The 16,903-nt window shown below is 49.3% G+C and overlaps 1 protein-coding gene across 1 annotated transcript in view; it reads right to left on the reverse strand.

Moving 5' to 3' along the window:
- Positions 1-12,004: 12,004 nt before the first annotated feature.
- MRM1 (mitochondrial rRNA methyltransferase 1) overlaps positions 12,005-16,903 on the reverse strand; it is a 30,122-nt gene continuing 25,223 nt past the window's right edge. Inside the window, exon 5 of the mRNA XM_030296290.1 lies at positions 12,005-12,807. Within this exon, the coding sequence (XP_030152150.1) occupies positions 12,785-12,807 (23 nt within the window). The 3' untranslated portion in view covers positions 12,005-12,784. The remainder of the gene's footprint in view (positions 12,808-16,903) is intronic.

Consider the following 16,903-nt stretch of genomic DNA (forward strand, 5'->3'; position numbering starts at 1 on the left):
GAGCAGATAGAAAACCGTGGGTGTGAAGGATGTGCAACTGCATGAGGACAGAGGTGGCCCCTAGTGGGAGGGGGAGCAGGGCTAGGGTTGGATGGAGGCTGTTCACTGCCCAAGGGGGCAAGTATGGGCTAAAGTCCAGCCTTCCCTTCCCTGGCCAAGCCATCGCCTGGCATGAGGCTGTGTCCATCAGGTGGGAGGTTGCCTTGTTCACAGAAAGCACCCTCAACCAGCACACACTGTACCCGCAGGGCTGGGTCCCCTCAGAGGATCGCCTCTTCTGGATTCTTACAGAGGCACATTCTGAGCTGGCCAGGCTGACAGAGGGGCTCTTCAGCTCTGTCTGTGAGACATTATTTCCTTACAAATAAAAAAAAAAGAAAGGAAAGGAAATAGAAACTGAGACAGAGGAAAAGGAGGAAGAGAAAGAGGGAGGGAAGAAAAGAAAAAATGAAAGGAGAGGAAGAGGGAGAGGAGGAGCCTGTGGGGGGGGGGATCATCCTTGGAGGCTTTTCTAATCACAGAACTTGTCACTGTCACTCTGCTAGTTGAGATGCCACGACTGATCTGGGCCCACCAGCATCTGGGGTTGGGGGTGAGGGGTAAATCAGGATTAACAGGTGATACACACACACTTCCCCTGCCATGCCCACCCTGTGTCCCTTCTCAGCCCATTCCAGGTGGCCAGAGACCTGTCATGTCTCATTTCCTTCCCCCCAGAACTAGTGATGGAAGCTGGGGGCGGGGGAAGTCTGCTCAAGCTGACCTTTTCTCCCTCGATTTCCCTCCCAAGTTCCTCATTTCCCATGACCCCCCTAAACACACAAAGCCATGTCACCACCCAACAGGGGCTGTCCCTGGGAGGAACATCTAGGGCTCATCTGGGGCTTTTGAGCCCCAAGCTCCAGAGATGGGCACCCAAGGGGGCACCCACAGCCTCTTGCCTTGAGGTTCAGATGTCTGAGGGCCTGCCCTGGCCCCAATCCTCCCAAACATTTCCCAAGGGCCTGGAACACCTTTCTATCTTGCCCACCCTGTGGAAGGGAAAGTGGAGGAGAGGTAACTGTTACTGGGAACCTACTGGGTGCCTAGGGCTCTGAGCCCTGGCAGTACCTATCTCCTGACATTCACAAGAACCCTTTTGGGTGAGTTTTAACTCAGAATCTCCAATTTACCGATGAGGAAATCTCAACCATAGCAGGGAAAGCTTCACAGTTTATAACTAGAGCTGCAGGAAAAGAAACCCTGGTCTCTCGACTTCAAATCCTGCTCTTTCTGTACAGCGTCAGACTTGTTCCTTGAAATCTCACTCCAGCCAATGCCTTCAATCTGATCATCTGAGGCACGCTCTGTGCTAGGCACCGGGCTGAACCAGTTACCACATTCGCTCATCCAACCGCACATTCACCCCTAAGGATGCTTCTATTATTATCCCCATTCTAAAGATGAGGAAACTGAAACTCAGAGAGGTTGAGTGACTTACACAAGGTTACACAGCATGGAAATGGCAGAGCCAGGACTCAAACCAGGTCTCCGGCCTCCTAATTAATGTACCTTGCCCATTATGATGGCAACATGGATTCTGCCACCACCACCGACGGCCCAGAACCAGTGGCAGGACCCCCAGTCCAGACCCCTTCACCCCCCAGGGCCAGTAGAGAAAGATTAAAGGATGGGGTGCTCAGTCCTCAGCAGACAAAGAGGAAGGGGTATCGGGGTCGAGCACTATGCATTCTCTATCTTCCCAAGAGCACCGGCCCCATTGTCCCCACAAGTGCCCTTAGATTGTCAGAGCCAGGGCCTCATCTGGCCCTCAGAATATATGGCCACACAATAATATGACAGTTCAGGGAGGAGGGGTGGGAGACTGGGGTGGAGGGGCAAATGAAGAAGGCTCCACACAGCCCCCAGAAGAAAACTTAATAGTCTGGGGGCTCCCTTGGGTCCTTCTCATTAAAAAAAAAAAATCTCTATTTAAATGCAAATTTGTGCTGGAGCTGGGATGGGTTGGCGGGAGGCAGAGAAGCATCCAGACGCTGACAGACCAGCCATTGGACCCAGCTCCCCAGTCTCAGTCTCGCCTTGTAATCTGGGGCCTGTGCTTAGAAGTTAGCTCTATCCTCAAAGATCACCCCCTCCACACCACCCTGGAAAGCCCTGTTCAGTTTAACCCTTCACTACCTGTCTGTCTCTCTTTGTGTGTCTGTCTGTCTCACACAAATACACACACACACACCCTCTAAGCTCTAAACAGAAATGTGTCATGGGGGTGAGGGTGACAAGCTGTAAGCCTTGATTATAGTTTTCCTCCTAAATCCAGGAAGGGAATGAGTCTGACCCCACACTGCCCCCTCTCAACACTTTCTCTAAGGAAACAACTTCTGTTTGAACAAGAGAAGCAGAACCTGAAATGTTTGTAGCTGATTTTGGCCCAACCCTCTATTTTGTTCTCTCTCTCTCTCTCTCTCTCTCTCACACACACACCAGGTTTCAAACCAGACAACAAAACAAACTTGGCCCTCAAATCTGATTCTTATGGGAAAAGCAGACATGGAGTAGGGGATGGAGAGGTTAGCAGCTGGGATCCACACCTGCCCAGCACCCATATCCTGTCCTTGTCCACCTCCCATGGAGGGGGAGATCGTTCTGCTCCCTCAGCCTCAACAAACCCCTCATCCCGAGCTCCCTCCCACCCTAGCCCGCCCCCACCACCCCCACCTCTCCAAGCCCATTACCTCCAGGGATAATTATGTGGGTGATTCGCTGGCCCTGGAGAGCTCTTCAGGGGCACTAGCTCAGGATGAGGGAGGGAGAGGAGGGTTGCCCCTGGTTACCACCCTGTTCTCCCCCTTCCTCCCCCACACCATTGAGGGTGTTATTTAGGGGGAGTAAAGAAGGAGATGCTGTATAAATCCATCTAGTACACAAATGCCAATACCTGCCCCTCAAAACTTCCATACTTCCATTCCTGGCATTGTCAAGAGAAACTGAGCAAGAACCTCCCCCTGGGGGAAGCACAAGTAACCCTTGGGCTGAGAATGCCAACAGTCCCGACTGGCCCTGCCTCCTCCAGAGCCTCAGGCCTCTGTCCTGTGTCTGTTTTTCTGCCACCTCTGGGGTTTTTGCTGATTCTGCTCCAAGTTGATGGGATGAGCCATATTTACCATTCTTCTGTATGGAGATCCACAGAGAAAGGAGGTTCAGGACTGGAGTGGGGACACCCAGGAGACCCCTTACAGCTACCCAGCCAAACTCAAATTTCAGGTCTGTCTGATCATGCCCTTGGCAGCTATTGAGAAGAAGGAAGAGTCATGGTCAGTTCACCTGATGCCTACTTCCCCATGCTCATGGCTGCCCTGGGCTCTCCTCTGGACACCATAGGGTTCTTGGCATTGGGAGGAAAGGCCTTTGGGACACAGAGTGGTCAGAGGAAGTATAGAGACCTTGAGGGCCACAAGACAGAGCAGGGGCTTGAGGTCAGGAAGGGGAAGAGACACCTCCTGCCTCCTTCTGAGAAACCCTGAGCAAGAGATAAGCAAACAACCCGGAAGAGAGGAGGGTTCACAGGGAGTTGGGACTAGTAAATTCTTTACTGAGAGAGAACTGAGCCCAGAGAGGAAAAGGAATTGCATTAGGTCACAGAGAGTCACAGCCGATAGAAGAAAGCTAGACCCTGGTCTCTTGACTCCAAAGTCATGGGCTGACTTCAACTTGATGGAAAGATATATATCTTATATGTGTATACACACACACACACACATATACACCCACATGTGCAAGCAGTGCCCACTACGTGCAAGAGTCTGCATGCATTTGTTCACATAATTGAGTCAGTACCTAAAACTGGCATTCGTCTGCCTACATGTTTGTGATGTTTGTGGGTATGAGCATGTCTAGGCATATGGGGCTAGGTCACATGCATAGGCATATGTGCAGGAGGGCAGGGCATGTGCCACTGCCTACGGGTTGAGGAGCAGAGGCCTCCATAGCCTCACCTGCAGGGGTCCCTGTGTCAAGAGCATCTCTAAGGGCTGTCCCCGGAGCCAGACTCCTACCCTCAGACAAGCCCCAACCTCTGCCGTTCAGCAGCTTCCTTCCAAAGGACCCTCCTGGAGGTGAAGCTGTTCTTACAAGCTCCTGATATAATGGTGGAAACAATTAATTGGAAGAGACGGCTCATACCCAAAGGAAAACATTTCTAGATATGATATTACAACCTTGCCTCAAAAATGGGACTTTACCATGAGGAAATACAGTTTATTAGAAGACATATTTTCTTTTAATTTGATTGTATAATCTTTGTTTTTTTTTTTTAAGTGGTATGGGGTGGGGGGAGGGGCTGAGATTTTGAAATCAATCCTTTGCATTTCCTTTGTACTTACTGACCACCAAGATTAGAGGGTATAAATGAGAAGACATCTGTGAAAATTCTAGGAACAAGTCCGACCCAAATCTATCCATGAGCACCCCTAAAACACTGTCACAGAGGAGGTGGCTTCAGGAATGGAGTAGAGGAACCAAGAGGAGAGGCTACGGGTCAAGTCCACTACCATGAGGGGGCCTAGGTCCACCTCAGTGACCCATCTCACCTACTGAATCAGACTATAGCATGCTCCTCCTGCCCTCTGCCTGACATGCACACACACACACACACACACACACACTCACACTCAGACCATGGAGGGGCCAGGCAGGCCAGACAGACACCCAAAAGTCAGACCCCAGACCTATAAACAGTCCCAGGAGAAGAAGGAAAATAAGGCTCCTCCATTTAATCACCAACAGACTGCTTGGGTTTGGGAAAGTTGGTGACCTCCCCAGGCCTCAGTTTCCCCATCTTTCAAGGAGGTAGCTTAGATGGTTTGTAAGACCCTTTCCAGCCTGAAGCATCCCTGCTTTAAATCACCATCCCAAGTACATGCCTCCTTCCTCCTGGCTTCCCTGAGGGGTAAGAAGCAGACCCTGGTGTCAAGCAGTCATGGGCTCCAATCTCCACGCACCATTCGCTAAGTGTGTGATCTAGGGCAAGTGACCATGTCTCTCCATGCTACTGTTTCCCCATCTGTAAAATAGGGAGAACAACTATTCCAAAAGATATCAGCCAAACCCCAGCCTATGTTAAGTGTGAAACTCGTGGTCTCCATTTCGTTCATTAATCCCCAGGAAATACCATGTAAGGCCCATGAATGCTCTCCACAGATGAATCCAGCAAATGCTGGCAAAAAGCAGACAAATTAAGAGGGCCCTCCTCTTTGAGGACCTCATCGCCTCTTCATCCTACTGCCCAGTGTGGTTTCTACCACCCTAAATCCCATGACCACATAACCCTCTGGCCAATTCAATCACCTCCTCCATCGTCCAGCCCTCTCCCTAGGTCCAAGGGCCACAAGGGTGGCCACAGAAACCCAGGTGCCTAAGTCTCTGGCCCAAAGTGCCTGGTGCTGTCCAGATGAAGGGGGGAGGAGGCAGTGAGACAGCTATGGCAATAGCAAATCTCCCCACTTAGGTACTAATGTAGTAAGTCCTATCAAGACACAGTGAAACGGGGCGTAATTTTTGCAGAAAACAATGCAGGTGATGTATGCCCGAGACTGGCACACAATAAAACTGTAGTGGAACGCAGAAAAAATGCACCCAGTCAATACAATAAAATCAGCACAAATACACCCGTGTAAAGCAAATAAATCTCCCAATCCAAATATTTTACAGCATGTACACCACAAGGAGGAAAGTGGAGAAGTGTGTATGTCTGCACTGTTCAAGTTTTTTCCCAGTAATCTCTAGGGGAAATAAACAAAATGACCAGTAAGCCCTTCCAAGCCCCCCCAATACATACATACTTACATACATACATACATACATACATACACACACACACACACACACACACACACACAGACGGGCTGGTTTGCATTTCTGGCCTCAGACCGTTGTGGTCTGGCAAGGCGACTGGGGGCTGGAGGCCCCCAAATTACCATTCATCTGGCCTTGTTGTGGAAATTTTCAAGGGATTTGCAGTAATTATATGACAAAATGCTTGCAAATCTCACTCATTGCTGAACAGAAACAGGCGGGTCAGGGATTGAACACTTTCAGCTGGGTAATTTGTAAATGTCAATCAGGCACCGGGGCAGAGAGAGAGAGAGGGAGAGACCGAGACAGAAAAACCAGAAAAATACTGTAGCAACCTCAGTGTAGGAGGCCTCTTCATCCTCCAGAACCCAGGGCTGGAAAGGCCCAGGCCAGAGACAAGGCAGGAGAGAGAAGAGAAGGATGCAATGGGAGAAAGGCAGGGGAGGGGAGGGGAAGGAGAGGAGGAGGAGGAGGAGGAGGAGGAGGAGGAGGAGGGGGAGGGGGGAGGAGGAGGAGGGGGAGGAGACGGGGGAGGGGGAGAAGGGGAGAGGGAGGGGGAGGAGGAGAAAGGGGAGGGGTAAGGGGAAGGGGGAAGAGGAGGGGGAAAGGGACAGAGCCCAGAAACAGCCACAGCAAAGAGGCTGGGATGGGAGGGGAGGAGGGGTTGTGGATGGAGAATGAAGAGAGTGAATCAGGAAAACAGTTTAAATAAGACTAGGGGAGATTAAATTAACTGATACATACATTCTAAGAGGTAGGTCGCGGGAGCAGCCATAAATACCAGCTCCCTATCTCCCCTGCTCAAGACAGCAGGGAGAGCAAAATAAAATTAAAAGATATAACAATAAAAATTACAAATGCATCTTGAGGGCCATGTACCCGAGGTCTGTAATGGAGGCACCGAGCAGGGTTGGGCTTGGGGCACAGCTCTCGCTCAAGCCACAGGAGCTTCAAGGTGGGAGCTGGGGTGGGCGGGGGGTAGGGAGGGACAGACTCCAGTTCATTTTCCATTTGGCTGGTTGTTCTGTGTCTCTTATTTCATCCAGCAGACCTGCGGAGTGCCCCTGGCATGCATGTAAAGAATTCAAAGGGTGATGGTTACCACATGATAGCTAATTTGGCACTTTATAATTTATAAGATTTTTCCTGGTCATCACCACCCCTTGAGTGAGCTGGGTTTTCTTCCACTCATTTTACATGAGGAAACCAAAGCTTGGAGAGGCTGTGATTTGGCTCAAGATGACTCACTAGTTAACAGGTAGAGCAAGGATACAAACCCAGGCCCCCTGACTCCACACCCTTTCTACCACTGCCCTCCCCAGGGGCTTATTCCTGCCAGTTTCATCCAAGAAACTGAACACACTTTCTAAGTATATGCACATCACAACATGGCCATGCCCCATGAGGGGTGAACCAGACAGGTTGTGAACAGAACAAGATAGCATCCTCTGAAACAGGACTGTCCACTTCTCCAGATTCCTACGATCTTCTTAGCATCCAAAAGTTACTCACCACCCCACCAGCCATGCACTCACAAGCACACTAGTGGCTCTACCTGTAAATACCGTAAGTTGAAGAAGTGCCTAATGGCCCAAAGCTATAATAAATACAGGCACACTTTTTTTTAATGTTTATTTTTTTTATTTTGAGAAAGAGAGAGAGATAGAGTGTGAGTGGGGGAGGGGCAAAAAGAGAGAGAAAGAGAATCCCAAGCAGATTCCGTGCTGTCAGTGCAGAGCCCAATGAACTTGAATGTATGAACCGTGAGATCATGACCTGATCCAAAATCAACAGTCGGATGCTTAACCGACTGAGCCACCCTGGCGCCCCCATCCAGGCACACTTTTAAAGGAATTTTAATTATACTCATCACCACATTCTTGGGGAAAAAAGTTAAAACACAGACATAAACAAGAGAGAATCTCTGTTGGCAGCAATAGTAGGCACAAATGGAAATCAGCAGACCCCTTTGCAAGAACTCCAGGGCTCCTTCCCCCACCAAGGTCCATAGTTCAAGGGTCCAGAGCCTCTGACTGAGATGGTCTGAGCAACCTGACCATGAGGAAATGGGTTGGCAAGGTCAGCCCAGGAAGACTCCCTGAGGGAGGCAGATCCTGAGAAGAGCAGGGAAGGAAAGCAGTGTGGCAGCACTAAAGCCGATGAGGGGCAAGAGGCAGGGAGGGAACAGAGCAGGATGGCCACTGTGCTCTGGTCCCATAGCCACCGAAGGTCTCAACTCACACCTTTGTCATGATCTCCAAATGGGGTTATGTTGACAGCCACAGGGACTCCCCAACAGGGCTGAAAGAAGACGGTGTTTCTCTTCCAGTGTTAACCTGGAGTCTCACCTGGCCTGCACTGCCAGGAGTGCACCATTCATGCATCAGAAGAGCAGCAAAGACGCTGGAGCTCTTACTGTGTGCCATATACTGCTCCACGTGCTGGAGCTAGGGCCAGGAACAAACCAGGGCACAGACAGCCTGCTGTCATGGAGCTTATCTTATCTTCATAATTTTCTGAGTCATGAAATGACTTTGTGAGAGGCACACTTACATGCATCGTCTTTTTGTGAGTTAAAAGTGTTAACTTGTGGAATGTAAATCAGATGACACTTTTGCAACCATGTTTGGTATTTCTTCATTTTTAAATGCATTGGAGCCTCAGAAATAGAAGAGGCTTACAGGCCCCTGGGAGACTCTGAGTAGGACAGGGGACTAGAACTCAATTAAAGTCATCCACGTAAGAGGAGCTGCTACCCTCCTAGATGCCAGAGGTTTCCCAGGGTGACAGAGACAGAGTCTATGGCACTGCCACCCACCATCATTTCCACCCACAGTTGACCCACCTCTTCCTCAACCAAGATCACAGCTCAGGAATTAAGAGCTCTCACTCTGATTGTCCTCCAGACTATTTGCTCTTCCTACCCACCTCCTCCTAACAAAAAGAGATTTCCTGGAGAGAAGAGTCATCCGGAAAATTTGCAAATAATCTGAGCTTTGCATAGATGTGGTCACTGCCAAGTACAGAAGACTTGACCCTCTTTACCTCAGCATTGCCTTGAGCAAATGCTCTAATTTCATTGTGCCTCTGCTGCCTCATCTGTAAAATGGAAATAAATACTAGTAGCTACTCTAGCAGGACTGCTGTGAAAATTGAAGGACATAAGGCATGTGCTCCATACGGTTAACTATTATGAATGTACTCTCCCTCTGAAGCTCTTAACAGGACATGCAATTTGGGGGGAGGAGGGAAATTGGGGGCTAAGCTAAAGTATTTGAAGCCACTGCTGAATCAGCAGAGACCAGGAGAAAGAGGCCTGGGCTGGGAGTTAAGGAGACATGGGTCTGCTGTTCCTACTTCTGTAACAGCCTCTCTCCAAGCCTCAGTTTTCCCATTTGTAAAATGGGAAGTTTGGCCATCTGGGCTGGAAGTGTCTCTGGCTGTGGGAATTTCTGTTGGAGAGAATGAGAGGACCCAAGTCAGATGCAGTCCATGAGCAAAGGTGGGATAACTCTGGACAGGGTTCTGTCAGGCAGGCTCTCTTTGAACCCCCAGGCCCCACATGAGAAAACGAAGCCAAGATCACCTCAGAGACCCATCACCATCACCACCACCAGTCAGTCAAAGGCCGAATGCCTGGGGAGGGCGGCACCCTACCTGCTAGCCTGCCATCTTGTAATCCGGTACCTGCTCCTGTCATTAGCTCCACCCTCAGCTGAATTTAATGAATCTGAGAAAAATTATGAAGTCCCATAAAGCCACAAGTATCATAAAAAGTATAATAAAATTGAGAAAAGCTATTAAGTTATAAATACAACCAATGCATGCAACATCACTCAGTCGGGGAGGAAGTCGCTATAAAATAAAGTCATTCCACAAGTGACTAAATCTCTTAACTCACAAGGCACCCGCTTCCCCTTTACCGAGCCCAGCCAAAATGAGAGAGCCCTCCAAGAAGACCAAGGCGGAGGCCAGGGAAGTAGGAAGCGCTAGAGTTCGCACTGTGCGGTGGGACCATCTCTAGATCCCAAATCACCCATGCCAAGCAGCCAAGGTGAAAGGAAATGAAAAATTAAAAGAAAAAAAAAAAAAAAAAAAGAGCGCGGGAGGAAGTTGGCGCTTTGGTTTGAGGGCTCCGGGGAACGCCTGACCCAGGCCAGGGCGGTGATCCCACCCACCCTGCGCGGAACCCAGCGCGGCGCTCCGGGCCCCCAGAGACCAACGCCTCCCCCCCCACCCGACCCCACCCGACCCCACCCGCCTCTCCGGGAGCCCAGGCCGGGTGCGCTGCCCACCCCCGGCCCCCGCCCCGGCTTCCCCCTGTCCGGAGCACCCCCCCCCCGCTATGAATATTCATAGCTGTAATTAGAGAGCGCGCCCGGCGCCCATTACGGCGATTGTGCGTCCAATAAAAACAAACACGCTAATGAGGAGCTTTACCGCCGGGCGGGAGGTGCGGCCGCGCGCGCTCCGCTCGCCGCCCGGGAGTGCCTGGAAGGAAAAGGAGCGTTCCCCGAGAGGGGTCGAAGAAGGGGAGAGACCGAGATCGAGGGGCTCGGGGTGAGAGCGAAGGCCCCCAGGTAGCGGAGCGGGTTGATGGAGACGCCGTCCCCGGCGGGCGGCCCGCGGGCTGCTTTCACACCTGGCAGAGAGAACGGGACACCCTCACATTCGGGGCGGGCTTCGGGACATCGAGCAGGGGCTCCCGAAACACCGGGGAGTGGAGGTACACAAGCCACCCCCCCACCCCCTCCCCCAGGCTGAGAAGCATTCCGCGCGGGCATGGTCTGGATTGGACCCGGTGGCTCCAAAAGACCTTGCGTTTTCAAAGGTTTCTGAAGGTAGCTCAAGGCCTCAGGCGCCCAGGCAGGGCTTCACTCCTGGTGAGAGGGGGAAGGAGAGCCTGGAGCCTTCTGGCGCAGTGGTGGGGAACAGGGCAGTACTGGAGGGGGCTGCGGTAGGGAGAGGGGAGGAGGTGGCAGTGTGCTCCGGGGAAGGAACGCTGGGGGGAGGGGGGGTGCTCAAGGACTAGGAGTAGGTGACAAGGCAGGACGTAGGAACGGGAGGAGTTTGAAGTCGACCCAGTGACCTACTTTCAGTGGAAAAGTGGGGTTGAGGGTCCGGAACAGTAGTCAGAATCTGCACATGAATCCGTGATGACCCGGGCATTCCTGCCGGTCAGCACTAGCACACCCACTTTACCAGCTGAGAACACTGAGGCAGCAGAGGTTAAGGAAATATACACAGTCACTTCTGCCAGTAGATGAGCCTGCGTGTGTGACACTCCACAGTCATGGGGCCTGTAGGCCTGCTTGACTTATCTGAGGAGCTGTGAAAGGGATAGGGGTGGATGGACAGAGCTGGGGTGCTGGAGGGGCTTCTCACTAAGTGACTGCCCAGGAGTCCCAAGCCTGCTCTTCAGGAAGTTGGGAATGACCAATACTCTCTGCTCCTTTAGCCACCAGCCCACCCTAACCTAAACCGGGCACACAGTAAGTGCTATATGAATGTTTGTTCAGGGGATGAAAGAAGGAAACCACTGGAAGGAGGGCACTTGATGTTGGAAGATGGGAGAGTTAAGGAAAGATCTAGAAGAGAGATGGGGGATGAGGCCTAGAGCAGTGGTTCTCAAGTTCAGCAATATCAGATTAAAATACAGATTTCTTATGTTCACGCGTACCGGATTTTATGTACTGAATTTTCACAGCATTGTTATGAGAGCCAAAAACTGGAAACAACCCAAAAGTCCATGAAGTGGTGAATGGATAAACAAAATGTGGCCTATTCATGCACTGGAATGCTATTTGCAATAAAAAGGACAAAGGTACTGGCACCTGCTACAATGTGGATGAACCTTGAAAACATTATGCTAGGTAAAAGAAGCCAGTCACAAAGGGCCACGCTTTATATGATTCTATTTATATAAAATATCCAAAATAGACAAATGTATTAGAAACAGAAAGTAGATTATCGATTGCCTTGGGTGAAGGGATGGGGGGATTTGGAGGTGACAACTAAGGAGTATGGGGTTTCTTTTTGGGGTAACGAAAATGTTCTAAAATTGATAGCGGTGATGGTTGCACAACTGTGAATGTACTAAAAAGCCATTGAATTGTACACTTTAAATGGATGAGTTGTATGGTAATGTGGATTATATCTCAATAAAGCTGTTAACAATTAACAAAACATTATGCTAAGTAAAAGAAGCCAGATTCAAAAGATCCTCCAGAACAAATCTATGGAGACACAAAGTAGATTAGTGGTTGCCTAGGGCTGGGGTGGGTAAGGGATTAACTGTAAACAGACACTAGGGATTTTAGTGGGGTTATAGAAATGTTCTACAACTGGGTTCAGAGGATTGTTGCCTAACTCAATAAACTTATTCAAAAGTCATCGAACAGTATGCTTAAAACAGGTAAACTTTATGGTATGTGAATTATACCTCAATAAAGTTAAAAAAAAAAATAACAGATTGCTGGATCCTACCCCCAGAGTTTTCTGGGACATGATGGTTGGAGAATTTGAATTTCTACCAAGTTCCCTGGTGAAGGACGCTGATACTGCTGGCCAAGACCACACTGGGACAACCACGGGTCTCTAGAGGCTAAAGGCCAAGGCCAAGAAGGTGAAGGGGCCTGTTTTTTTAAAAAAAAGAAAGAAGGAACACCTTGGGGCACCAGCTGACCGCACCCACCCACCCACTCCATTGTAACCCAGGCGGATAACCGGGAGGGGCTGTAATGGGCGGCAGTGAGCCGGTGGCCCTCAGTGCGTGGCAGACATTCCTCCGCAGCAGACAGCCGCAGAGTTAATTTCAAGGCAGCCTCTCCACGATCAACAGAAATTGCCAGCGTAAATAGGAACCGCTGTTTATTTGCCACTTACCTCTGTCTTGTTCCGCTTAAATACTGAGGGGAAACCGGGGCCATTAAGGTCAGAAGAAAATACGCAGCGTCGCTGTGGGTGGGTGAAAAATGATATTAGTGATTGGGGGGGGGGCAGCAAAAAAAATAGAGGAAGAAAAGAGGGAGGGTGGAGAAAGGAGAGGAAAAACTGCCTTGCAGCAACAGAGCATGAAATAAAATTAAATTAAATAAAGATCTGTTTGGTGGGTGGGGAATCTTCGTCCTAGGAAATATGGGTGGAGTTTGAGGGAGGGGAGACTTCTGGAGTTGTTTGTAAAGCCAGCCCAGGGAGACTGTAAATTCTGATTTCTGTTTCCTGCACGGATTAGAACAGTTCGGACTGATTCTCTAGGTCACCAGGAAACGGGCCCAGGGAGGGGACAAAAGCCCAAAGCAACAACTGCCCCCACCTTAGGGGGGTGTTTCTCCCCTACCTCTGTGGTCTTGGATTTTCCTTGTCCCTAGGGGCTTCACACCCAGAGGCGGCCCCCTTCTTCTCCCCCAGGCCCCACCCCCTGGCAGCATTAATTGGAGGCTAGAGAAGTACACATTTATTACCTCCCCTCCTGCTCCACACTAAATCTTGTGGCAATGCTTCTAAAAGTCAATAAAACGAGAAGGAAGATGCGATAAAATTAAGGTGGAAAGTGCGATGGGGAGAGGAAATGGGAATCTTCTTTTTAATTTAGCTTTAATTTTAATTTTTTGTCACCTCTCCAAACAGCCTCCACGCTGCTGCCAGCAGAGGGGAACTGGGGCAGGGGCTGGCTTAGCTTTTTAAAGACTGGAGAAAACTGCACACTGGGTGGGGTCCTGGGGAGCCATAGCTGGGAGCAAGCACAGGGTGGGGATGGGGGCTGCCTGTCAAAATCCTACTCACCTGGAAGGAGGCACTCTTCTTTGTGTTCCCAGACCTGAGGGCTCTTCTGCAGCTGATTTTGTGCTCCCTGAGAGCAGGATTGGTGTTTTAGGCCTCTTAGTCATCTGTCTCTCTCTCTCTGAGATTCTTTATTAAAGTAATCTTTTACACCCAACGTAGGGCTTGAACTCACAACCCAGGGATCAAGAGTCGCATGCTCTACCAACTGAGCCAGCATCTTAGTCACCTCTTTATCCACAGTGCCTGACACAGGACAGAAGTAGCAGTGATGATGATATACATTTACTATTTCATTTTATTCCTGCCATCAATATTACAAGATAGGTACCATTATAGTAGCCTCATTTTACAGATGAGGACATTGAGGACTAAGAGGTGAAGCACCTTGTGGGTGGCCACAGAGCCAGCAGGTAGTGGGAATGCTATTCATGAAATAGATAGTGGATAAATCTCATTCATAAGGTGGATGAATAATGAATGACAATTGCATAGGAATAATAACAAAGTGCCAAGTATGTATAGGAGTGGTCCTATGGTGTCCCTCTCATTCAGTCCACAAATGCTGGGGAGGTGGGTGCCAAGCAATGCAGAGGTAGAGGTAGATGCCTCAGAGCTCTGTGGAGCTGAGCAGAATGGTGTCAGTGAGAAAGCCCTTGAGGTCAGGCCAACGATCATTGTCATGCGCTTTCCCATTTTTAGGAAGGGTGAAATAACAATCCCTCATTTCGGTCAAACCAGAAAATGCTCTTTCCACAGTGGTCCAACCATGGGACAGTCTGTGGCTCCACCTGTAAGCTTCTTCTCAAGAACAGGACCCCTGAAGCAGCAGCATTATTGATCCTCCCTCACCCTGGAACAAGCCAGGTGTCTGGAAGCTCCCTATAGCAAGGCCCAATGTGGCTTATTAGAGGAAGTTGGAGTTCAGAACTGGAAGGATACCAGACCCTGCCAAGTGCAGCTCCACAGCCTACATGAGGAAAGTCATCCCCCTAAAGAGGATGCACCTTCTCGCAGATGTCCCCTCCCTAGAACCCAGAAATTGGCTTTCTTTCCCTTTCATGGGAGCTCCAGGCTCAATGATCTTCAAATTCTTAAGGGGAGTCTTGTCTCAGTCCTTGATGAAAGACCTCCAGGAGGTGGGCCAGAGGTAGGCACTGTTTCTTCTACATTCAGATGGAAAAACTGAGGCTCAGGATTTCTGCAAGACCATGTACTAACATTGGCACTGGGCCCTAGTTCTGCCCAATGAAGGATCTGGCTTTGTCTATTTTCAACTGAGTATGAAAAAAAAAACTGTATGTTTTCAGAAGGTACTTTCCTCCTCCATGCTCAGGGTCTGTCACTGCACTGCCCCCTTCCTTGCCCATTTCCTGATCCACAGGGGTCCACTGAGCTAGCCTGCCCCATGGTACTTCCCTCCCATAGTCCTAAAGATGATCCCCCGCCTCTCCACCCAGAGGAGACAGGAAAGGATGCACTTCTTTTTGAATGGGCTCCTCCTTGCCCAAAATATTGTTCCCCTCATAAAACAAAGATCATATTCTCAAAGATAATCCCATGGAGAAGTACACATGAATGTTTGTAAGTTAAAAAAAAAAAATCAAGTTACCAAATACCATGCAGAATATAATCCTAATTGTGTTTTGTTCTATTTTGAAAAATAGTTTATGTTTATATACACACAGAAGACGAAGAAGATATATCCATCAAGGTATTTATACTGGTTTTTGTTTTCTTCCTTGGTATTTCCGTATTTTCTAAATTTTCTGCTGGGAACATATGCTTTCATATTATATAGGAGGAAATTACAAATGAATTTTAAAATTCTGCCTTATTAGGTTCCATTTTTAAAAAATACTGATACCCCTTTACATTGCCGGCTTTGTGGACTTATAAGCAGCAGCCAAGAACAGTTCACATGTGACTATGTGTGTGTTGGGGGGTCCCAACTCCCCCACCGTCTCCCAGTGACTGCTGTTCATCATAACCAGGACAATTAACCATCCCCTTATTATTCACACGTCATGATTACTAATCACCCTTATTAATATCCATGCTTTGCAAAACCAGGAGGCAGCTTGGCTCAGATCCTTGGAACTCCACAGGAATCCAATCCTGACCCCAGGCATGTCCCTTCCTGCTCTGTGCCTTCACTTTCCCCTGGATTGGGAGGATCTGCCCCTTCCTCATCCCTCCACAGTGACCAGTGTCCTCTGCTTCCCTCCTTTGCCACCTCATAAGAGCCTCACACCCCAGACGCGTTCCCATCCCCATCTGCCACCTGAACCACAAGACTCTCTTCAACTGGACTGAAATAAGGGTCTCTTCCTAAAGTTGATCCCTTTTCTCAAATTACCCACCCTGTTCATAAAATGTATGCTTTACACCAAACAGATGTGTTATGGCTAAAGACTGAACTTTATGGTTATCCCTTTTAACCATGTTCAGTCTCTAAATCTTGTTACCTGTTTTGGGAAATGCATTAGTAGTTCCGTGTTAAGCCAGCTATTGATACATTGGCCATTCAGCTAATGTTAAATTTCCTGGCCAATGTTTGAGGGAGATTTATACTCTGGGTCACTTCAGCCCTTGGGTTTTTAATGTGGTGGTGGCTCAGAGAAATGCCGAGCTGAGCTGAGCTGTGCTGTTATCAGTGACGTGGGTCTAGGCTCTACCTGGTAGAACACACACAGAATATACACTGCACCAGCATGCCAGCTCCTAAAGTGGTGGTTGTAACCTCTTCTGGGTGGAGGCACACCTCGTTTTTCCTTCCCCTCCAGAATGACAGGCTTAAAGAAATGACAGTGAAGGGAAATATCCCCCAAAAGACATCCCTTTCCCTTCTTCTCCCTCCTCTCCTTCAGCTTCCCATTGTGTCCTTGACACCATTCCCCTCCTAAAGTGCATTGATCACACTCCGGGTCAAGATACCAAGCACTGACCACCACCCCAACCCTGGTTGAGAGGCAGAGCCCACCTGCCAATCCTGAATCTACTCCTGGAACATACTGGGGATGAAAAAGACAATGGATGTAATTTGAAAATGAATAGTAGTTGCATTTATTATATAAGAAATTAGATGCCTCTCACTTACCCAACAATGAAAGAGGGACCAAAGTGGCAGTCCAGCAACATAATGGGACATCATGTGGCCATTAAGATCACAAGACAGTGGGCTTGAAGCCTGAAAATGTCCATGTGAGTGGATGTTAGGGGAAAGCAAGAAACCCAGAGGAAGGGCAGGCAGGGCATGCAGCCCCTGGGA

The sequence above is a fragment of the Lynx canadensis genome, chromosome E1 (assembly GCF_007474595.2).
Source record: "Lynx canadensis isolate LIC74 chromosome E1, mLynCan4.pri.v2, whole genome shotgun sequence".
Taxonomy (NCBI): domain Eukaryota; kingdom Metazoa; phylum Chordata; class Mammalia; order Carnivora; family Felidae; genus Lynx; species Lynx canadensis.